This window comes from Rhopilema esculentum, chromosome 12 (genome assembly GCF_057945365.1).
Source record: "Rhopilema esculentum isolate cy_ngs chromosome 12, ASM5794536v1, whole genome shotgun sequence".
Taxonomy (NCBI): Eukaryota; Metazoa; Cnidaria; class Scyphozoa; order Rhizostomeae; family Rhizostomatidae; genus Rhopilema; species Rhopilema esculentum.
The window spans coordinates 7,004,731-7,028,976 of record NC_142826.1 but is presented as its reverse complement, the minus strand read 5'-3'; the positions used below and the strand labels follow the sequence as shown (position 1 = coordinate 7,028,976).

The 24,246-nt window shown below is 35.5% G+C and overlaps 1 protein-coding gene across 1 annotated transcript; it reads right to left on the bottom strand.

Annotated features, from left to right (window-relative positions):
- Positions 1-1,604: 1,604 nt before the first annotated feature.
- LOC135681202 (5'-3' exoribonuclease 2) lies at positions 1,605-23,894 on the bottom strand. Its single transcript, XM_065195530.2, has 37 exons — positions 23,726-23,894; positions 22,007-22,134; positions 20,987-21,043; positions 20,602-20,656; positions 19,826-19,887; positions 19,352-19,401; positions 19,095-19,156; positions 18,654-18,743; positions 18,214-18,286; positions 17,923-17,973; positions 17,165-17,182; positions 16,283-16,372; positions 15,667-15,716; positions 15,153-15,224; positions 14,442-14,495; positions 14,171-14,250; positions 13,460-13,517; positions 12,921-12,978; positions 12,423-12,472; positions 12,241-12,297; positions 11,575-11,694; positions 10,848-10,898; positions 10,323-10,441; positions 9,556-9,658; positions 9,241-9,291; positions 8,839-8,946; positions 8,269-8,358; positions 8,039-8,111; positions 7,703-7,786; positions 6,686-6,786; positions 5,870-5,949; positions 5,287-5,343; positions 4,698-4,766; positions 4,070-4,195; positions 3,497-3,560; positions 2,806-3,102; positions 1,605-2,153 (listed from the first exon to the last, which is right to left on the bottom strand). Exons 1-37 carry the CDS (start codon positions 23,798-23,800, stop codon positions 2,100-2,102), a joined length of 2,937 nt encoding a protein of 978 aa, XP_065051602.2. The 5' UTR covers positions 23,801-23,894; the 3' UTR covers positions 1,605-2,099.
- Between the last annotated feature and the right edge of the window lie 352 nt (positions 23,895-24,246).

Genomic DNA, 24,246 nt, shown 5'->3' with positions numbered 1-24,246 from the left:
GACAGTAATTGAATTTAGTTCTGGGAGGAAAGCCGTATTTTTGGAAAAATAATGAGTGTAAAGAGGGTTCGAGTTTTAACAAAAAGTAAAGCTATTGGTTTACAAAATCAACTGCTTTTTTAATTCAATTTTCAACATTTTTATCAAAATTAAAATTTGAAGTTTTAAAGGTTCGAATATTTGGTGAAAAACTTGATTTTATTATGGAAGTTATACGAGACCCAGAGCTAAAACACGATTGAACCAAATTTAGATCTTTTATGACATTTCAAACTGTTCTTAGGTAAAAAATGTCCTTCAAAAGTTTGAATATTTCCATGGAAATAGGGTTCGATCTTTGTAAAACAACAGAGACGAAATTTACTTATGTACTTTAAGCATTTTGTTTAAATCCATTTTGTATCGGCTTGAAGTGCTTTCCAGTACTTCAAATATGTTTCCTCTTAAAATAGGTTTCCTTTAAACTACCTTCACATTTTCTTGAACAATTTAGAGTCAAAATTTTCTGAATTAAACTTGCTTAAATCATGCTTTTAGAATACAAAAAACTACTTTTTTCGAGGCCATTCCTCTCCGATGATTTGTATTCGAAATATAATATCTTTAACATTTTTGAGAGATCAAAACTTTTTGACAAAAATTCAAAGCTTCCCCTAAAGGTTACGTTTTTGCTAAGAAGGTTTGCCAGAGGGTACTCAAAGGGTTTTAGACTTATACTCTTTCTACAGGATTCTGAAATTCTAGGGGACAAAATGTTTTCAATCCACCTTTTCAATTCGCAAGGCTATAGAATTAGAAATGAGCGAAAAAAGCATTGGTCGTGCAAGCTATAGGGGCTGTTCAAAAACTCTAATTATAAATAGTTAGTTTCAGGGTGGGGGTTGATTCAATTCAAGAATATTCAGAATTTTTAAAGCTACAGCCTTTCAGTTTTGAAAAAAACTTTGAGTGCAATTTTACCTTAATTAACACGATGCCTCCATGATGGTTAGAACGTTCAAAGCTCATCAAGGACCTTGTTGTGACAATATGGCGCAAAAAATACCACCTTGAGACTAAAAAATTTCTCTTCAATTTAAAATTTTTGCAAAGCTGTATCCTTACAACCTTAGGAAAATATTGACAAATTTTGTCCTTTTGAGACCAGCGGAGTAGCTTTAAAAGCTGGTAAAGGGTTGCTGAGATAGCATTAATTTAAGAAAATTGTCCTCCTAAATGGAGAAAATTGTCCTCCTGAGAAATATATTGTGAACACAGATGTAATTCAATTTTGGTAGCAAATCTGACTGGAAGATCTCAACAAAAAGCGAGTTTAGGCTTTTGCAAACAATGACCAAATTTGATATCAGGTAGAAGTTTCAAATTATGTGAAAAAACCAAAACCCTGGTCCTTTTTGCTTGGCGTTCCTTTCTAGACATGCACAGTTTAAATTAGACAAAAGCAAAAACGAAGCCAAGCTATGCAAAACGACTGCCATTTAAAGGTAAAAAGGTTTAATGCGGGTTTCATGTATCATTGAACTGAAAGCTGTCCGTTGCTAACGACGATATCTTCTGGAACAATAAAGTAACAACGTCTGACAAAAATTTAAACAAGACAAATATTCACACTCTTAAAATCTGTATACAATTTTCTCGGTTTACTAACGATGTCATATCTTGGCACTAGGTAACCTATGACAAATATTGTCGATGTATACTAATTCCAGCGTTTTGTGTTTTTGCAGTCAAGATTAATACACGGTGAACCGAGAAGTGAGTCCAGGTTTTCCTTTATATTGAACATGCAGTCTTCCCCTTTAAAATGACACTAATACTACAAGCTTATGGAATAAACTGACAAATGGGTTTTCAGTAAAAGTAAATACAATTATAAATGCTCGAAAGAAGTAAATGAATTTTGTTAAGCTGATGAAGTCAGATCGTTTTTTGTCATACCGCGGTGCCATTATGTGCAAAATGAACATGACTTACGTCTGTTGCACATGGCTGTAAAATCCTGGCTGCAATCTCCTGGCTCCATTCGCTTGTCGTGTCGGACACTGCTCCAGAAGAGTCTCCGAGGCAAAGCAACCCTCTGATGGGAATGGAGGCGTCACTTAATACGGCCTGAACCGATTTTGGTTCATCGGGAACGAATGCCTTCTGGGATCCTAAACGTGAAACATCAACATCAAAGCAAGTACATCTTAGCAGCAACATTATCATCAGAGGGGGGGGGGGGGCGGTAAGAAATACGAGGGATCTGCCGACCCTTTCTAGTCTATTTTAGGCAAATGACTGAACATGTTGAGATCATTTTAGAGTTGCAACCCAAGGCTTGGACCAGAGAAGGCAATGTTTAATTCAGCAACCTTTTCGAGATTTAAATTCACTTACCAAATCGAGCAATTTGTAGCAAACAGAATCTTACGCTGAAATTGTTTGGCTTCAAGTTTAGTAAAAACTGCATCTTCTTTACAATAAAGTTAAAATTTTCAAAGAACCAACATCTTTTATCACGAGATAAGCAAAGCAAAGAATCCTTAAAACTTCTCATGTAAAATAAGCCAATACTGCTTATTATTGAATAGGAGAACGCGTTTATTTGCTTCAGTTTTAAAATAAAGCACGCGTTTGTCGCAAGGATTTTGGAAAGCAAAACAAAAACGAGATAAATATGTTAACAGTCGATCTAGTTAAGAGAGAAGTGACAATACGTAAAACTTAGTTGGCCTAGCTTACATGAATATAAACCACCCAACACCAGAATGCAGCCACAATCATAACTGACAATAATTCGCTAACAACTGTAGCTAGACATACCTGTCTTGACCTGTCGTCTCTTTGGTTATCAAATGACTGCTGATTCCATCCACCCCTGTTGTGTGCATAACCACGATTATCCGACCCTTGATAACCGCCACCTCCAAATGAACGTCGGCCTTGAAAACGAGGGCTCGATCCAGCCCCATCTTGCCGGTTGTAAGGGCTTGGTTGCCGTTGTGGCATGTTACCTCCTGGACGGTAAAATGGCGACGGCTGTCTGGCTAACGGGCTTGGAGTACGATCTGGAGAGTTATAATTTCCATATGGAGATCTGTAGCCTTGTGACTGCGGCCTCTGAAAAATATTTTTATGATTAATGACAAAAAAATGAAACAGAAGGGCATATTATGAAAGTTATTGCAAGGTAAGACACGTCTTTACGCAATGTAAATCTCAATATGCAATAGCAAAACTCTAACGATAATTTTTTGCATGGGATATTAAGAAAGAGGCAAAATAACCCGAGAAATCGAAGCTTTAAGTGTCTAGGGTCAAAGGAGAACCCTATGACCTATAACCTTTATTTCCTAACTTTATCAAAGCCTGAGGTCAGACTTGTAGCGATTGACCTCAAGTGATTATATCCGCAACATAGCAACGGTTCCTTACTTCTGACAATAACAATATGTTTCTACTACTAAATATTCAAACAATTTAAGATGCTTTTATGATAATCGACAAAACTTACGGCCATTCTTGGGCTTCGTGACTGGTCAGGCGAATTAAACCTTTGAGGACTGTCTTGATTGTATCTAGAAATGTTGTGAGTGGCTTTTATAAAGGGTAACAAATCATTAAACATTCGCTTATTTCTAGCAGCCTTGAACGTGATGATGCATGGAAAAAAATACAACACGGATTGTAGACCAAGGAAATCCATCAGGCTTTTCTTCACGTGGAATTTCCATGAAATACAATGCAGAGTTAAAGACTTGGAGCATACAAGAACGTTACAAGAGCAGAAAAATCAATAGTAAAATGTGCGCTAGCTGGGATGTGCGAAAGATATCTGGCACACAAGGAAGATCGTATGATTAAATGCGGCGTTTATTGGCACCATGAACCAAACCTTAAGGCTGAGACTGCACTTACACCAAGCTAAGAAGCTTGCAATCTTTATCGGTTTATGTTAAGTGGCGACAGTCTAATTTTAGCTTTATATCTCACACAAAATGTATGATATTTACTAAATGCCAATATGTTTTAAACTACGTAATCTTGTTACAATCTTTCTTTAAAGTCGATGAAAAAGATCTCTTACCCAATCATACGCCTGCCTCCGGGTGATATGTGATACGGATTGTGGGAGCGCGGGCTGAATCCAGTTTGGGGAGTGTATCGTCGGTTTGAAGGAAAATCTTCAGGCTTCAAAACTTTACCAGGTATTCTGTAAAAAACAGCACTATAAAGATAGAAGGCTTTTCGTATAGATTTGTCCTAAATGAAATGCTTAACGGCTATTTGATAAAGGAAGTCATTGGCAGAATCCAAAATTACAAGAAAAATTTAAGCTAGTGGTGTTCGGACTCGACCTGTTAACATAAATAAGAGCATGTCATATGCTTGCTTCAATCTCAATTAATACATATTCTGACATACGACAAACGAAGTGATTTTCAAAGATTAAAAATCTGGGGGCCTACAAATCAAAAATCTCTATTTAGCCCCCCTTGGGAGGATTTATTGATGCTGACGGATTCGCAAAGGGATTGAAAAGAGAGGGAGCTTAAAAGAGCCTTTGCGAAATGTGCTTTATACCATAAAAGGTGGTCATATCAACCCGTAGAAACTGAAGGGGCCATATCACGTGAGTACGGTTCAAACAAGGTAGTTAATTTCAAAAGATAAAACAGAAATTTGACTGGAACGGGAATGGTAGTTATACGCACACTGCATTTGGTAAAAGTGTTGCTGGATACACAAAATCTTCGTCGTATTTTGGGTCTTCAAACTTGACACTGGAAGCAAAAACAGGTGTGAAGAATTATTTTATTAACATAAAACAAAACTGAATACTAACATATTCAGAGTCAAGAAAGATTCAAATGCATTCAGTTGCGAAAATAAGAAGACATCTATATGACGCTTGAACATTGGTACACATTGAAAGGCGGAAATGGTACACATTTCTCTGATGATATCAAGGTTGGAGACCAGGACAACACGTTGGTTCTTAGAAGGGAAAGAATTATTTTCACCGAAGAACAACCACGCAGGTAAAATGCCTGCCAAAAGTCTTGGAACACTGACGTCAGTTTTCAAGGTCGAATTCAGCCGTTCCACAAGGGAACAATGGTGGTTTACAATAAATGTTCTAGAGGGATGGGGGTTGGAAGAAATAATTTATTTCGGAAAAGTAAAGAAGATATGAAATACATCACAAATTGCTTGGTTTTCCAGGTAATTTTGGCAGGCATTGTAGGTTTCCAAAAGACCAACATTGATGAAAAGGTACATTTATGGTACAAAGCTACTAACCTAATAGCCATTTGATTCTTCAACCCTTGAAGACCGGGTACTGGACTTTCTAGCGAACTACACAAATGAAAACAAACAACAAATTTTACCACATCTTTCATCTAGACGCTTACAGAGATACTGTGAGATAAATGTACACATAATAAATTCGCTTAACATAAGTCTTGTAAATCTTGTAAGAAAGTCAGGACAAACCAGACATTTTGAGAAGCCATGAAGCCATACATCTGGGCGATGAATTCAATATCATTACAAAAAGAGGACCTTCATTCAAGAGGAGTATTAAGGGAATATTTTGGAGGATGATGTAGCTTAAAGGCATTAAAGATAGATTTTACACAAGGGGTCGTAGGAAGCGGAGGTGGTTTCAAACGTGAAAACAACGGAAAGTTATATTTTCTACAGACAGAAACATGAAACTCAAAACTAAGTTTGTATGAGCCATACTCAATCGGATGTCTTCATGTGCTTATAAAAACTCGGGCATAATTTTCATTTAGTCCAACAACTTTGCAGTCTCGTTTAAAGGGAATGGACGGTAGTATTCAATTGATTTTTCATGTGAAAGATATGAATTACAAACCCTTTAGGCATCACTACATCTGGGTTTGACATCACTGTTCCTTTCATGCCTTGAGAAAATTTCGTGACAATTTCTTGTTTCTAGAAAAAAGGATTTTTGTTAAGTTCTAAAGCAAAAGAGGGTTACTTGATCCTAACAAGGAAGAGGAAGCCTTTTTTAAGAGATGGCTCACTCCAGGTGCCTACTCGTTTACTTAAGGTTGTCAATGAACACCTTTCATAATTGAATTCTTTCAAACCATCATACAGCATGGCTTTACCCAGTTTCTAATTCCCAGAAATAAATTCCAATCAGGAATTCAGGTGACAAGATTTGACAAGGCAATGAACAATCATAGCAACAAACTTTTCAAACATATCCATGAAACATAGAGACTAGTTTTCACATATCCGTAAATTCATAATAAGAAACATCCAAGTTATCTACTAGTATTTGCACTATGAAGGTCCACAAAAAGGGATTTTTCTCCTTCTTACAGTTTGGCTATACCTAGTATTCCAAGAAATAAAATTTTTACCATGGGCTTAACAGTACATTTCAATATCTGAGATAGGGTTACAAAAGTGATTCAGTTGGAAAGACCAACATAAAAACAATTGATCACATCTGCTTTTTAATTCAGTTATACTAAGAAAAGCTCTTCCTGTTAAATTCAGGAAAGTTTTGCACTGTTAAAAGCCAAACGCCAGAAACTCTTAGAAAGTAAGAAAAACCAAACGATAGAAATACAAACAAATGAAAGATTGGCTTTGTTTTTTCGCTGACAAGGGGACCATCGCCCACACTGAAGACGTAAAAGCATTTAAATAAACTTACCTCTTTTAACATGCCACCTTCGTAAAGGCCAACAAGATAATCAAAAAGCGAGTTCTTGCTGCCACAGAAAAGTAGGTTGATGTCCCTTCTGTTCCTGCGAACTGAAAACAAAGAAACTTTGTAGTCAATCTTTTGGTGGTACAAAACTTGTAAATGGCTTTGAAAAAAGCAAACATTTAGTAAACTAAAGCTTTTCGTCTGACACTCTTCAGAGTTTAAAACGTCAGAACATAGATCGAAAACTCTACGCTAAGAAATATATATACCCAGTTGTGGATCGAAATCAAATAAAACAGGCCATAACAAATTGTTTCTTCGCGGTCAACCCACGTGTTGTTTATGGTACAAAAAAGGCCCTTCCGTCCATTCAAAAGGACTGCGTTCCTACCAAAAAACGTTCTGTTGTATATAAGTTTACTTGCCAGTGTGATTCTGGCTACGTAGGACGCACCTACGTAGGACGGTTAAAATTTTGTAGTGTTCGATGGACTCGCAAAAGGGGTAGTGTTAGGAAAAAGAGGTAAGGTTTTAGCTACTCAGGGTGATACCACATGAGCATAAGCGCCATGCTCTTATCTAAACGGCACTTTAACATCCCTGGTTGAGCCTTATAAAGGCAATGTTGACTAATATATTTCTTAGAATTTACAAAACCCTATAAGGCAGTCCTATTTTGAGTGGAAAGAGTGCAATGTGCCATTTCCTAGCTCTTTAAAGCGTATACTGAATTTTTAATTCTGCCCCATTCAATAAACAGCTCCAAAAAATTGAAAGTGCAGATGCAGAAAGGTGTTTGACAATGGCAGCAATTTAAAAAAAACGCTCAAATTAAACTAGACTAGTTACTGATCAAACAAAATACACATTAACAGCGATTTGGCTTTAGTATTTCGAACGATTCTGAAGCGTTAAAGTCTAAAACTAGATTTTCCCCATTATCATTTACCAATGGCTCACCACTTGTAAAATGAGAAAATAATAATAAGAAAGATGGTCCCTGAATAACTAACTACTCACCTTCTTCCTCAGTGAGGTCATCATACACTGATTTTAATGTTGATAGCAGTCTCTTTTCATCCACAAATGGCAACAACGCGACACCTAAGAGAATGTTGGTACATAATTAGTTATGTAACAGCTAAGATAATTATCTCAGTTGACCGTTTTCATATACTGCAACATGAAAAAGAAGACTTTTACTGCAAGCATTAATACTCCTATGACAAAGCTAAAAGTCACAAGAGATAAAGAGAGATAAATTGCCACAGCCTCCGACTGCACAAAGGCAACCTTAGTCAATATTTTCCATGTCACAATCTTTCGCTTAAAAAGCCTACGAGAATTAAATATTACCTTGCCAAGCATATTTTTTCCCATTAAGATCAATCTTGAAGTCTTCTGGGTAGAAGTCAATAATTGGCGATTCCTACACGAATAGAAGAGAGGTAAATGTTAATTAAGTCAGAACAAAATACCTTTAGGTTTTAATTTGAATTAGCAACGTGTTGCAGAAATTGCTAAAGTAATATTACTGGCTGGTTTAATCATGTTAAAGAGCTTTCGCAAACGTATAGACTACGTACCGGACCGGACATCAATTCTCGCCAGGTTGGTGGCAGGAAATTGCCACTTGCAGCTGGGAACACACTCATTAGTTGTTCTAACGGTTTGAACTACAACGAATAGGATATTTCATATTTCATACTGTCACAAATGTAAGTATCAAATAGCCAGGAACTGAAAACAAGGTAAAGCTGCAAATCTTATCCGGTAAACATAACTGCGTTGAAAGGATAACATCCTTGTCTGAGCATAATATTTTACAGTGCATTACCTAATCCATAATTATGATTGAAGCTTGTCATGCATCTAGAGGTTTTTATTAATCTGAAAATGGGCATTTATCGGGTTTCTATAGCTGGTAGATGCAGCTTTACTTAGAAAATTGCCAACTTTATATATCATTGAAAAGATATGTGGCGAAATTAAAACTACAGGTACTTACAATGCAAATGAAATTATGAAATTCGAAAGCGAGGGGACAGAGTGAATTTTGATGGGAATTATCAAAGATATTTTTAAAAGATATTAGTTTACGTGTAGGATCACAAATGATACTGTATAGATCAGAAAAACTGGACCAAACAACTTACAGGTCCAGTTCCTTTCTCGAAGGTCACGTTGGCATCAACGATGTCTACAAAGTCTGAAGCAAAAGGTGCATAGTGATATGGAAAATACCATTTCCATGACGGGCAACCCTACAATAGAACGGTGAATTATGCTTGGAAACATCCAAAATCAATCAATGAACCTGAATGTGATCTTTTCACTTACAAAAGTTGTATTATAGTCAGACTAAAAAAGGAACCCGAGCAGCAGCTTCCGTGAAACAAACCCAAAATCAATACTAATGGTAACAAAACATTCTAAAGAGATAGCTGGATACCACTATACACTTAAAGACTGGATTTCCATTTAAATGAGCTTTAAAATTAAGTTTCAAGAATATGAAAAATGCTAGTAAAATTACATGGAGAAGCCGGAGGACAAACCTGATAGTAATACTGGAGCACCCAGCAAAGACCACGAACGTATGCCCAACCCTAAAAATTAAAAAAAATAGACTATTTGCATATAACTTGATTCTAAAAAGATACTCCACAAAAAAAGAATAATATATACAATACAATTATATCAAAATAAAATATGGCAACATCATATGGAATAATATGAATAAATATGATATTATGCCATTTTATGTTATACAACATATGAAAAATTGAATTAGCATGAAATAATGTAATATTTTACAACATAAAATAAAAATAATGTTATAATAAGCAGACTTCTTAAACTCATAGACATACCACTTCTTTGCGAAATTCTTCGTAAGTTTTGTATCCACTTAGTTCAGTAGAAACTCCAAATTTCTGCAAATAATATCGCTCTCTCCATCCGTCTTCCCATAACCTTAAGTAAAAGAATAAAAATTAAGACCTTTTCGTAACCCTGGATGCTTTCAGATTTCCAGTTGCCTGCTAATAGCCTCAGGACCAAACAAAAATGAACTGAAAATCATAGAATAATTGCTTTGCCTTGATTAGAAGAATTTCTCTTCTAAGAATATTTTCAAACCCTTCTCTCCATAATATCATTCTAATGATGGAATGGAAGTTCATTTACTATATTTACTTTTAAATTCAAGGAAACAAAATAATTAACCCTAACTTTAATGATGAATGATTATAAATACAAATTATAGAGTTGAAAGTAAAAATCAATAAGGCAGAAAGTAAAAATGATGGTAACAGTCATTTATTTCAATAAAAATTTGTCCCCCCTCAAAATTATGCACAAAAAATCTGTTGTAAATAAAGAAAAAAGTGATAAAACTTTGAGTAGACGATGCTCACGTTTGGACGCTGCTTTTATAGAACTAAGATACCCCCATTAAAACATATATGACGAAAGAGTCGTGCAGGTGGCAGCTTTCTGCAACTGACTAGTTCGCACTTTAACAATACAATTTCTCACACTTCTTGACAAGCTCACCGAAACGAGGTATCACACTTCTTGACAAGCCAACAAAATCGGAAAAAGTATAGAAACTGCCAGTAAGAAGATAAACACATACCTGACGTCATCAGCAGGCTCCTCATCTTCTTCCTCATTGGCTTCTTCTTGCTCATTTGGCCTTTTACGGTTCATTCGCGCTATTGGCGTAGTGGAGACTGGAGAGGGTGCTGCAGAACGCTAAAAAAGAAATAAATATTGCAAAATAAAGAAAACTGATCTTTGCCAAACAATGTTTTAGCGGTACAGCATTTAGCGGTACAAATAGTTATAAAAAACAACAATTCTTAGACATACGAAAGCTTTTCGTCTGACACTCTTCAGAGCATAAAAAGTCAGAATACTAATAAGATATTCTAAGCTAGGAAATACATAAACCCAATTCCTAGGAAATGTATAACCTAGGAAATATACAAACCTAATTGAAAACGTAAAAATAAGGGCACATGACTTGTGAGATTGCCCAACCATATTACCATGATATGCAACTTCGAGCTTTCGAGGATGCCACATAATTATATTAATTCAATAACTTTATTTTAGTCAAAAGTTGACTACAAAAGGCTTAAAATCATTATGTTGTCACCTCGTTTGTTTCTGGTGTTCTCAACATAGAACGCAAGTCATTAGCAGCTCTCTGAAAAAGTCAAAATCTCAATGTGAAAATATAAAAATTCAATCCGTACTTCAATAGATTCAATATTACAACTCAGCCAACAAACATGAAAATAATCTTTAGGTGGTACAAAACTTGAAAATGGCTTTGAAAAAAGCAAACATTTAGTAAACTAAAACTTTTCGTCTGACACTCTTCAGAGTTTAAAACGTCAGAACATAGATCGAAAACTCTACGCTAGGAAATATGTACACCCAGTTGTGGATCGAAATAGGCCAATCAGGAACACGAGCACATGACTGTATAGGTTGACCAATCAGTGCCGCTTGCCTATTGAGAGTGTAACCAATGGACATCAACAAACATGAAAATCAACAAACAGTTAAGATAAAAATCACCAGGTAATCTTGCATTTATGGGTTTTAGTCGTGACTGTTGTTTATGTGTTTTTAGCCAAGCCAGTCACAAGTGATAAGAACATATAAACTTTACATACAAAGAAAGGGCTGTGGCAATAGGGGGAAGGGCAACTGCCCCTACACTTTTCAGCAACATGTATTGTTAGCCCATTCTGGGCAAGACCCTTCAACGCACGAGTTTTATGCTTGAAAACGCCATAATTACTACATGTTGCTTTTCATGGTCCTACAATCAATTGTAAAAAGATGGTGGAAAAATCATGTACGTCTTACGATACCTGGTTTGTGGAATAACCCGGGCTGGATCGATGTGATTGACCAAATTGCCGAGGACTGTCCCTTGGGCTCCAGTTAGGAGATTTGTTCATCAGTGGGGTAAGGTCGGACAAATCATGGCCCTAGAAAGTAAATTTCGATTGACAAGACATGGGCACGATAGAATTACAAGCAGAAACAAATAATATAATTTCATAGTGTTTGTTACTAATAGCAAGGTTTGTAATCATTATTCTTGTAGCTGTAAGAGCGGAAAACAATTATAACTGGTCATCTAAGGAAATGCAGATCTTTCATTGAAATTTGATATTTGTGCGATTTACAAGAAATTATTCGGAGTCACAATAAAACTTTCAATAAAAGACAAGCATAGACACCTAACTACTTTCGGTGCAAAAGGAATGCAACCAGATTTGAAAGCTATCTTGATGAACTATATATCGGTGGCTGGGTCAAGGCAAAGTAATTGAAACACTATTGTAAAAGACACATGATATTGTGTAAGTTTGCGTTGACGTGTAGTAGACAAACGGGAATTCACAGTTTGCGGTAAAATTAGAAGGGATTACGTTCACCTGCAACAGTAGCAAATTTTATCCCGAAAAATGACGAAGCATTTGCGGGCCAGTGGCTAATATTTAGTCTCAATTATGAAAAATCACACAAACCATTTTTGCTCTTTTATTTGCCCTATCTTGATCCTTCTTTCGTCTTCTGAAACTAAGCTGAAAAAATGAAAATTGACCAAACTCAAAATAATTAGAGACAAAAATCTTTCCAAAAACAGCTTTCAAATAACAAAAAGGATATGGAAACCTGCACTTTTGTAGTTAGAGATATCATACATTACCTCTTTCTCTTGCCTAGTCTTGAATATTTGGTCTTCTGCTTGTCCGAGTTCTGCAATGATAGAAAAACGAAGGCACAACATGACAACATGTATAAAAACGATACGATTAATGGAGATTTCTCTGTCATTACAAAGCATAGGCTAGTGGGTGGTCGAGATATGGGTACAACACGTGAAACTGCGTTGTGCATCTCTTCTAAGTACTGCGTTACCCAGAATAAAGGGTTTAGCTCAATTCAATTTAATATACGAATGGGCGTGCAACAAAACAAAATGGTAGATAAATAATGCGACAAAAGGACAAGGCGTTGCTTCACAAGATATTAAAAGATCTTGCTTGAATTTTAGGAATTCAGGCAGCCCTTAATGCTTAGTCCCAGCACAAGATTTACAATAGGCGAAACATTTCCCCTTAATAATACCTCCAGCAAACTTCAGATAACTGTATGTTTCATCAGACTTTAGTTAGAGATAGAAGTCTATCATCGAGTGTCTCACCTTGAAGAATTTGCTGCACTCTTTCCAGACTTACGTACCCATTTTCCGTCAAGTATCCCTGGCAAGGAATGGTAATTGTCATTAAATACTTCATATGTCGTATGTTATTTTATATATATGTTATATTTATTCGTCTTAAAGATCGATGAGAAATCCGATGAATTTTTCACTACTTTTGACCAAGAGATAAGGCCTGGTTTTCATATGATCGCAAGCATCGCGTGTCGCGAGGATCGCGCAAATCTATAATCAGCAATTCACAGCGATCCTTGGGTCACGTGATTTCCATTCGTCAAATTGATCGCCAATGAAATCCGTCAAAATCCGACGAAATCAGACAGAATACAATATATGAAAGCAACCATCAAGAATTTTGCAACAGTTATATTTAACGGTAAAAATTGGTTCAATTTCAAAGACACTAATCAAAACAACCAACATAAAATGCCATACTACAAATGAATAGTCCTTTTGCTATAATGCATGCTTTAAATTCTTGATAAAGCGAAAAGATTTGATGAATCAGATGCTGTACATACCCCAGCTCTGGCCATAACACCTTTGTAGATTCTAATAAGACGGTCAATTGCTCCTTCTCTAAAGAGAAAGCATTCTGTCAATGTATGGAAGAGAGCAATAATCGACATACATCTAAATACATCTAGGACAGAAAAATGTACACTCTTGTGGCTAACTTAAGTGAGGGAGTGCATGCAACAAAAGAATGCAAATCCCCCCATCCAGATCCAACCTTACTTTTGCCATTTTCTATTAAACGCTTGCAAATATCCAGTCCATTGACCAGGGGGAAGAGAAAACATTTCTCTGAGAATTGAACTGAACAGTTTCAGTCAGTAAAGAAAACTGGTACACTGCCAAACGCTTAGTTGGGTTGTCACACGTCATAGTAGGTAATATGGAATACTGCCGATGCAGAGAAAACCAACTTTAATGCTAATTTCATGCATTAAGATAAAGATCAGCTGTAAACTGCTTTATTTAGGAATGAAATCATATCAGAATGGCAGCCTTAAAGTACTTGAAGCAAGTTCGAAAGTGGCCTTGGGAAAAAAATGAAGTTGCCTTGGGTATAGGCTTGACAAAAGTAAAGCAGTCAGAACGAAAAATTTGAAATGACCCCGCCTGACCTCTTCAAAATTGAGCAATTTGTCCATCTCTCTTTCCCGTATGGTCATTGCAATCGAAATATGACTAACTGAATTACAAAAAGGAAAAAGTTACTTGCTTACCTGATCTCTAAAGACGGCAAATGCGGCAAGAAATCGTTGCCCACGAAGAAACACATGAAAACCCAATCGTCTAAAGAACGCTACAAATGAAAAGGTAAATCGAACTTGAAAGAGTAGAAAAAAAGTGTAGTCAAATGAGAGTCAACAAATTTGAGTTTATTGAATCGATGCAAATGCAACAGAATGAGAGAACTATGTGAACTTCGCTGTCAGTAAACATTTAATGCAAACAGAGGTTTATGGCTGAAATCAACAGTGTTGCAATATTCACCTCAAAATCGTATTTGAAAGCCAGCCCATCCATTCTCAAATCTCTTTCTAGATACTGTCAAAAAATAACGAGCCATGTGACAACATAATCAGTAGCAAAGCTTTGAACTTCTTACTCATCTTCTTACAGACTGAATATTTAAAAGTATAAAACACAGAAATGAAAGGACAAGTTCAATATCCTTGTGATAGGGTTTGGTATTTCCTTGTATACGTTTTTGCAAATTAACATTACTTGGAGTAATAAAATTTTATGATAAGGTATAAAATTCGTGATGACAGAATAACAGTTTTATGTGGCAAGTCACCTGAGGTTCCTTGTCTAAAGAACTATAGCAAAAATAAACATAAAGAAATATTAGGCCGTCTTTTAACCCTTTATTGCCTACTGAGATAATACCTTTGAGATACATCCTATGGCAGCAATTATACGGGGCAATTGAATATGGATTGACATCACATCCACCTCACCAGTCAGAAATTCTAGAAAGACTTCTAGCGTCTCTCTGGAACTTCCTGAGTAATGAGGCAAGATGTACGCATCACAAACTGGCCTATTTACAAAAAGTCTAAACATTTCTAAAGGCATTTATATAACTTTGGCAATAATAGATTGTAATAAATATATTGTCGTTGTAAATGCATTAAGTAATGTAATCTTAAAGTATTAGTAGTAACAAATCATATTATAGAAAACAATGAAAGATTGTACCTCTCGCAAAACATTTAGCCTGATGAATATAAATTCGACTTCTTCGCCAACAGGTTTTGTCAGTTCGTCAAACTAAACAGTAAAAGCAGAATAGAGATGCTTCGACTAGCTTTAAGCTAAAGAACAAGACAAATTTCTTGATAATTCACATACTTGAATTTCATCGCAGCAAAATATCGAATCAATGGGGAGCAAAGAACTTATAAAAAACAAAAAGGCAGAAAAAACATACTGAAACATTGATTGCCGTTTCTTCTAAGACAGATTCGGTAAAAACGTAAGATTTTTGTCTGGTAAATTGTGTTTTTAAAAAAATGCTTGAGACATAAATGAATGCAATCATGACACGCGCCGTCAAAGAAGAGAAAAAATTTACCAAAATCCTTTAACAATTGAAGAGTTTGCAGACAATTTATTAAACGTAGCTTACAAAATAAATCTACGACGAACCAATAAAAACACAAAGAAGAATTAAACTACAATATAAAGTAATGCGAAAAGATTGCATTTTTACCTCTCCAGCCTTTTCTTTTGGCAGCCCTTTGCACTCGGCTAAGTCATGGCCTGTTAAAAAAAGATTAAATGCCACCGATTAGAGAGATGGCTTTAACCCATTAACTGATAAAGCTCATTTCAGGGCTGGAAGTAACTATTGATTATTTATAGCCTAGTTATAATCTGTAATATATAGATTCCATGCCCTTTCAAAAAGCGTAAATATTTCGTTTATACGTGTTGTGTTTTAAGATGAATTCCTGCTAGCTGTGTTCAGGCCTTGCACCACGATACAAACCCGTAAAATATATACGTATTCTATTATAGCATATTGCTTTGTATTGTAATAAATTAAAGGCAAGGTGAGTTTTATTCACAATCTTATATCATGGATAGATAATGAAATGAGATTTTCACTGCCCTTGATCAAGCTCATAATCTTCTAACACATCGCATCACATTCGTATCGCATTTGTATCACATCGAATCACTTCGTACCAAATCGAATAAATTAATATTACGTCGCATCACATCGCAATACCCAAGTGGATTATTTAATCGTTGAGATGTCAACAAAAACAACATCTTACTTTATCAAACATGAATCCAAAGTCTTCAATGTTAAAAAAACTCACCTATCTGGCCACATAAAGTACAGGGTCGTGGTTTCCCAGGTTTAAACTCTTCTCTAATGATCGTAAAATTTGGCTCGTGTGTAGCCAAGCCTAAAGCAGAATGCGAATTCAAAAAATACTAAAACGCCAATTCTTCAGCTGCTTACATTTTAATTTCAAATAGAAGCTATGAAATAAAATGACAATTTTAAACTTTAAAACTATAAATCTTTGACCAACGGCAACCATAATCAAAATAAGTCATACAGTGGAACCTCTAATAGCTTATACTTTCGGTGACCAAACTAGAGGCCATTGTTCTGCAGGGACTTTCTCCACTGGCCGCAGATCTGAAGGCGGCCGTTGCACAGAGGTGATCGTTATTAGAGTTTCGAACTGTAGTTATTTCAAGCTGAACAATATAGGATGATTTTTCCTTAAATTTTCGCATGACTTTCCAATTAATTCAAAGGCAAAGGCAAGCCTTGATAATTTTATATCTTATTCTATACTCCTAATATGTTGTTTAGCATAATTTTATAGTATAATAATAAAGGCAGCTATATCATCATATCTTTTATTTTTATACAAAGAAAGGCCTGCACATCCCAATAGGCTATCCAGCACTTTATAACAGGTTAGTAAACATCAAAATCTATTGTTCATCTTGTAAATTTGGTCAAGTTGCCTATGTCAATAAGGCTTAAAACCATGACGTTTTTCAGCTCAATTCAACTCTGTTTACTTCGATGCATGAGACTATACAAATGACCGCAGAACATAGCAGATCTTAATGCTTGAAAACATAACAAATGCAGAAAATAAATTTTCTTCCAAAGACATGAAATTCTGACCAAAAGTAAATAATTACCCACGAAAAAACAGGAATTAGTTTACACTTACCAAGCATAATCAAATCAGCTAAAAAAGAAAAAATTATATTACAACATTTTATGAATAGGCTCTAGCAAATACATGATTTCAAAATAAGTTACAATCTTTCCCAGACTACGGAGCAGAAACACTGATTGACATCATACAGCTAATCGCACTGATTTCTAGAAAATACTTGGATTTTCTGAGATGTCTTTTGATACTAGAGTTAATGACTACTTCATAGCATTACCTATGTCACCCCACAACAAATAGGAGGTTCGAAGAAGAATACGTATTGTCTACACCGAAGAACACTAAACTGTAGTTTCAAAATCAAAAAATCTCTTCTATTTTCTACAGTCTTCCTATATTTTCTTCTTCAGTATTCAATAAACGCCATATATCTGTAGTAGTATTTCCACATCCCTGTGAATATCTTTAAAGAGGCTAAAATGATTTTTCTAAAGTCGATCTTGTTTAATGTGGAGCTGAATAGAATACGTAAGTGTGGCATAGTTAACAGCTTATCATTCTTCACTTATGACAGCATGGTTTGAGAAAAACACAATTCAATTGCACATCTGTTTGATAAAGCGCTTTCTGAATATGCATTGCAAAGTATAAAATTCTAATGTTTATTCGTGACATAATCAGTTTGGAACTCTTTCATTTTCATTTTTCATTTATCACCCTAAATAAATATTTGAATGATGTCTTATTAAAAATTCTACGCACGAGTCCGTTACAAAAAGCAACCTGATGGTTTAATAGAGAAAACAACATACCATCTGCACCATTCAAGCAATGCTTCGTGTTTGGGTCATGATCAGGTTGTCCTTTAAAGAAATTATGCCGTCTCAATTTAAGTCTTACAACAAGTCTGGATACAATGAAAATTTTCAACGTTTCTAGCATTCTCTAAACTTTCCTCTGTGGGGATGAAATGAATTCATGTTTCCGTGATATTTTAATTTCTGCAGTCAATCATGAAAATTCAAGATATGAAAACATGCTACCAGCTTTTTTATCAAGAATCAAAGACAAGGTCGCTTACAGCTTTAAAAATTCATCCATACCTCTCTGCTTTCTTATATAATCCATTATCTTGTGTTCACCTTCCCCTGGCGAATTGGCGTCGGATAATATAACCTTAAAGATAATGTTACTACGTGATAGGGCGACCAAAGCCCATACAGATTCCACAGCGTGATGGCCTAAGTTCAAGTTAAAGACTTCTGAAATGTAAACGTTCCATGATGCAAAAAAAAGAAAATTACTGTTTCTGTAACTCCAGAGACATATATTCCTAAAAGCATATGTCGAAAACCTAAGCAATTTAACAAAAAAGAAAGCTGACTAAAATCACATGAAGCAGTTTCTCGTTTAGCAGCCATATTACCAGCTCTTTGCTAAAGTATTATTTTTACAGAAGGCAACAAATCTTGAGCACAAATTCCCTGGGGTTGACAAACAAACAGATGACCAGCGATAATTTTATTATTTGAATTATACTAACCTTTATTCCTTTCCAACCAGGATCATTATTCAGCCGATCACTGATGTAGTACTGTAAACACTTAGAAAGGCGATCCATAAACTGCGTGCCCTGCAAACAACATTTCATTATTTAGAATAGCCTTCGAAAAGATCACCAAGTATCTTATTCAAAGTATTAAAGCATACTAATGCTTTGTCATTAAAGGAAACGACACACCAATCCTCCTGCGTTATTCTTAACTTACATTTTCTTCGTTAGCTGGGCTAACTTGAACAGTTAAAAGACTGGTTTTTAGTGTGGATGGTCACAGCTCGGTTTATCATGTTATTATAAGCTATTTCTAAATGATATTGGTAGAGTCTCAAATGCATGAGAATTGTGCATTCATCCGTTGCACAGGATTAATGTTCGCAGTACCACAAGGGGTTGATAAACAAAATGTGTTAAAAAATAAGATACCGGTGTAATGCAGTTGCTGTCAAAGTGTTCTCCCTTCTCTTTCTCGGGTGGCAGCAAAGCACCTAAACAAAGCAAAGTTACAGTTGCATGAACAGCAAATTAGAAAACTGGGGGAAGCAGAAACAATATAGGGTAAAATTCGTAGCAAAACTGGCTACTTAATAAACCGAAGGAAGACAAAGGACCGACATTTCTAGCCTATGGCCAGCGTTGACCAGCGTTGACTTTTCACCAAGGTTAAAAAAATCAACTATTACCATTTTGTCGCAAATCCTCTCTTATACGTGCCATTTCGTCTTTGCTTTCTCTAAATGAAAAGAAAAATTGCCTTAAGAATGCAAAGTTCCCATTGCTCTACATGTATTCCACGTGTTTGATACTATGTGTTCAAACATGAAATTAGAAGTCTTCACTGTAATGAAAAATTGTTGCCATTGAGAGTCCTTTGAAAGAAATCAAATGTCTTTATTCACAACTTGAAGTTCATGTTGTAAGAATTCTCAAACCATGGGTATTTCTACTTGTGTAAACGTAAAAGAACAGATAAAATTGAACCACGATGAAACTCAGATCAAACAAAGTAATGCAATTGACAAAAACAGTCGCAAATTCTGTGATGATAAGAGCAGGCAGCTTTCAAAGTGGGCATTCATGTTGTTCTTTGTAAAGTGCGTTCACTCCTGGGCAATTGCACTCGCATTTCCTGTCTGTTTGAAAATGCATATAATTACCTTGAATCTTTGGCAGCTCTAAATCTTCGTGATCTTTGCTGATTCATCTTTGCCCTCGGAGCCTTGGACAGATACATCAAAATTATAATCATAAGACATTTCTCTTCGACTTAACAAAGATTTGAAATTGAGATGAATAACCACAAAATCAACAACAATAGAATATCAACAATGAAATTAATCAATTATATAATGTCTAAGTTCAAAAATCAAAATCTAAAAATAGTCTGCTACATGTTTTGGTTCTTCAAAATTCCTTTGCAGAAAAGACATACCGTAATGACTCGAATAAGCGCCCGGGCGCTTATTTAATTTTTGAGACTCCAGAGTGGGTGCTTATTCGAGGTGGCGCTTCATCGAGGGTGGCGCTTATTTAAAATATAGATTTGGAAGTGAATAAAAAAATGAATGTGTTTTCAATTGAAGCATGTTATTATGATGGAAAGGCAAAAAATGAGAATGAAAACTAAAACAAACTGTGTTGGTCATTCAACCTTTCTTGGTGAATTGCCTTCCAATTATGTTGTAGTCGAAAATTCGAATAAGCGCCCGTTTCTGAAGCTTGAAGGGTGGGCGCTTATTCGAGGGGGGTGCTTATTCGAGGGGGCGCTTGTTCGAGGCATTACGGTATTCAGATCTTTGGCGGAGTTATCATTTTAAAACTATCAATTGCCATAAGTCTTGATGCCTTAGAAACCCCATCTATGGAAATGGTGCCAAGTTATCCAAGATTAGTAATCAGCATGCACAAATTAGAGCTTTTAAAAGTCCCTTACCACTCCATCAATTGCCATATACAATAGTTTTCTTGGCCTCACAATTGCAAATAACCTGAAAAAGAGGGATATTTTGATTTTATTTCATTGCAGTTGAAATACATACATAAATTTATTAAATAACAAATACAATTAAAAAGCTAATGCTATCTTGAAATAAAACCTCACAATGGACTATAAGTCTAAAGACAAAATTGAAAATGCCTACTCAAAAATGCTTGTGATAATGTCTGCACTTACAGACTACTGCAGGCTGTCTCTCTTGATGTGACACATATTCTTGAAGACTAGATACAACATTTCTAAGATAAATAACAATAACTGACAGCATGAAACTACTCACAACCAATTATTAAATGAGTCTGAAGAATCATAATACGCTTACCTATCAATGTACTCAAAAATTGCCACCATCATTTCATCTTCATTCTTAGGTGCAGGCCTACAAAACAAAGATTAGGATTCTATAGCATGACACAATAGACATATAAATCAAATTTTAACTTAACCTCTATGCTTTTTTAGTTGGTAATGCTATGGAAATGGTCAAGAGTTTCTAGCTAAGCCCTAGGAAAGGGAAGGAAAGCTAAGGAAAGGGAGGACAGATTAGGAAGAGAGAGAGGAAAGATCAAGCACATTTATTTTTGCTTTGAATAAGGACAGTTTGTAAGAGTCTGGGAAGCAGGAAGATGGTAGGGTAATCCAGAGTGTACAAGATATAGGGAGGAAGGCAGAGTTGTGGGATTGATGGTAGAGCGTATGTTATTGCTGCCTATAATTTGAGCACACAACTGTACCAATGATAAGGGCTACATAGGGTTGTGAATTCCAGTTTATGCTTAAACAGAGAAAGTTGCCACTTTTCTGGGCTCAGATGATAATAAGACAATGATAAAAATAAGCTTCTACTGTTTTGATGTTTAGTGCAGTTAAATGAGTTTAAAGATGAATTTAAAGAAGGTATAGGGCAAATCAAGCACAGATGGGAATATCTAATTAAAAGATGAAAGATTATCGATTTTCAAAAGCATAATCTTGACAGACAAAACAGAGAAAAAGTTGTAAGATGCAAACAAAAAACTTACTCAATAAAAATGATATATACTATGTTTGTTGCTATTATGTTTGTTGATTTTTAAATCAATAAGATAAAACATTGTTTTTTATAGACATAAGAATCCAAAGTGTGTTAAGATTACTTTTATAATAGTAGAAAGGTGAATGGCATTTAACAACTTCTTTTAGCATATATATTTTCTGCAAAAACATTAATTTTCTGAAGAAGCATTCAACAAACCTTCATTCACTCATTTGAGAGGTGAGTACACCATATACTAACTTTGCTGTAAAAATGACAGGAAAGCCTGTCAAAATTAAGTGACCAAAAGTGACCAAAACTACTCACTTATTTTCCGGGTGACAGCAAGGATGGATGATACCATTCATGTCAAGATACAGATTGTCAAACTCCACATCATTAGGATTTGCTTTAGTTGTATCAACATAAACTTTATTACCATCAACATCAACTGGCTATAAATGGAAAAAAGTTTGCATCTTGAACTAACAAAATCAAAAAATCTTTTTCATACATGTCTATGCTAAATCTAAATACATAGATGTGAATATATAAAATTACATTGAAAATGTTATTAAATGAAAATGATTTCTATCTTTATTCATTATTGGAAAATGGATATTGGCAGAGGTTATCCTATTGAATGAAACGTAGGTTGCACCCACAAAGCGTTCAAGGCAATACATTGAAGAAGATTTGAATTAATCAAAATAAAATTTTTAAAATTTATCAAAATAAGTTCTTTTTTTATGAAACATCGATTTCAATTTGGATTGGTTTCTTGCAACAGAGAAACTCACAACACTAGTCAATACTCTGTACAACAGCATTCTGGAGACTTTTTTGAAGAGTTCAAATTAAAGGTGGGTTTGCACCAAGAAGCAGCAATTGTCATAGAAAGTGGTATCAGTAATGAAGGATTAGTGACTCTTGAGAGCATTTTCATGCTGAGGATTTGGTCTACAAAGCTGGCAACAACAAGAGGTGACATGAGACACAACCAATTTTGATGTCTAGGGCAACAGCATATACCATATTTTCTGGTATATAACACATACAAAATATGTTTTTTCACTTTCATTTTCTAGAAAAATTACAAAACCAAGGGCCTGTTTGCAGAGTTTGCACACCTAAATTTTCCTTAAATTGAGGCTTGACAGTTGAGACTTGAGTGTGGCATTATAGGAATTTGATTTTATATGGACATGCACTAAAAAAATTAGAATCGCTTGGCAATTCTGATGCAGTTTTCTTCACTGAATACCTCCTTGACAATTTGGTCTTTATATGCACTTGTGTTTTCTGTGAATCTCCTGTTCTTATCATCTCCTTGCAGCTTGTTCAAATGAAGTCACTTTAGGAGTAGGGTCACAGTCTACAATCAAGGCAAGTAAAATCTTTACTCTGCTGACAAATCGATCTCAAAATTGGCATGCACAAGACTGGTTTTAGGGTGTTCATAAAGAAAAAGATAGAAGTTGAGACCAGCCTTTAAGCCCACTTTGAGTCTGGATGTGACAGTACATCAAAGATTTATTTGACCTATAATATATGGTGCATCATGACCTAATTTTTTCTGCCTCAAATGCTGCAAAGTATTGTTTAAAATATGTTTCAATTTCATATGTTCCATTGTATCGAGAATGACTGCTGAATGGCTTTTTGTGACAAGGTGACATGACATTGTGTGTGCCTGGAAATAGACAGACTGTTGCGTCGTTTTTATGGCTTCTTTTATTCTGTACCATTCAATCAAAGCACTGCTTTTTGCCAAAAAACTATCTGCTTTGAGCAAGGGTTTTTCGAAAATCGGCACTCAGATTCGCCATGGAGTTGGACGAGTTTTACCCCTTGATACCTATTTTTGCCAATGATATGGCAGGTAAATATAATTTTTTCAAGAAGACAACAATTGTCGATTCAGTATGCATTCACAAATTTCGGCCTAGAGTGTCGAACAGATCTCGTGCGCGTCCTTTAAAAGCAAATTTTCATTCGATGGCTCTTGCAGTCTGGCCAGATTAGATAAATTATAACAAAAAATACCTTTTGCTCAACAGCATGGACCACAATCGATGGATACTTTCTGGAAAGCCACCTGAAAAATGCTGGAACTCCCATTTTTGCAGTGCTTTGGTCGAGAACCAAGACTTACAAAACAAAAACGCAAAGAGTTCCACAGTGCTTTCTTTGAGTTTTAGGCCAGTTGGATTGTACTGTTGATAACGAGGCATTGCAATTCCGAAAAAGAGGCTTCCTTCAACAGCAATGAAAAGCTATTTCCTCGAATGAAAAATATAGGGGAATTTTTCGAATAGATCGAAATCCAAAACGGCATTCAAAACATTTTCTTCACTGCTAGCTAAAGATGCTGCTATATGCTGCTTAATCCAGAGTTTCGAAATGTATAGGAGGAGAGGAGAGGATTATGACATCAGTGATGTAGTGGAGGGGTAACGATTGATTTATATAGGCCTGACGATTCTGACGATTCGCTCTGACGATTCGCACGCAAACTACCCTCCAGTTTTCCTTTAATAACTTTTGACTAACTACATCTGTAGAAC

Coding starts and splice junctions, on each gene's coding strand:
- LOC135681202 (XM_065195530.2), bottom strand. CDS start 23,800: ATGGGAGTTCCAGCATTTTTCAGGTGGCTTTCCAGAAAGTATCCATCG. Junction 17,974..18,213: donor TTATATAAGAAAGCAGAGAG/GTATGGATGAAT, acceptor ATTTCTTTAAAG/GACAACCTGATCATGACCCA. Junction 12,298..12,422: donor AGACTAGGCAAGAGAAAGAG/GTAATGTATGAT, acceptor TCATTTTTTCAG/CTTAGTTTCAGAAGACGAAA.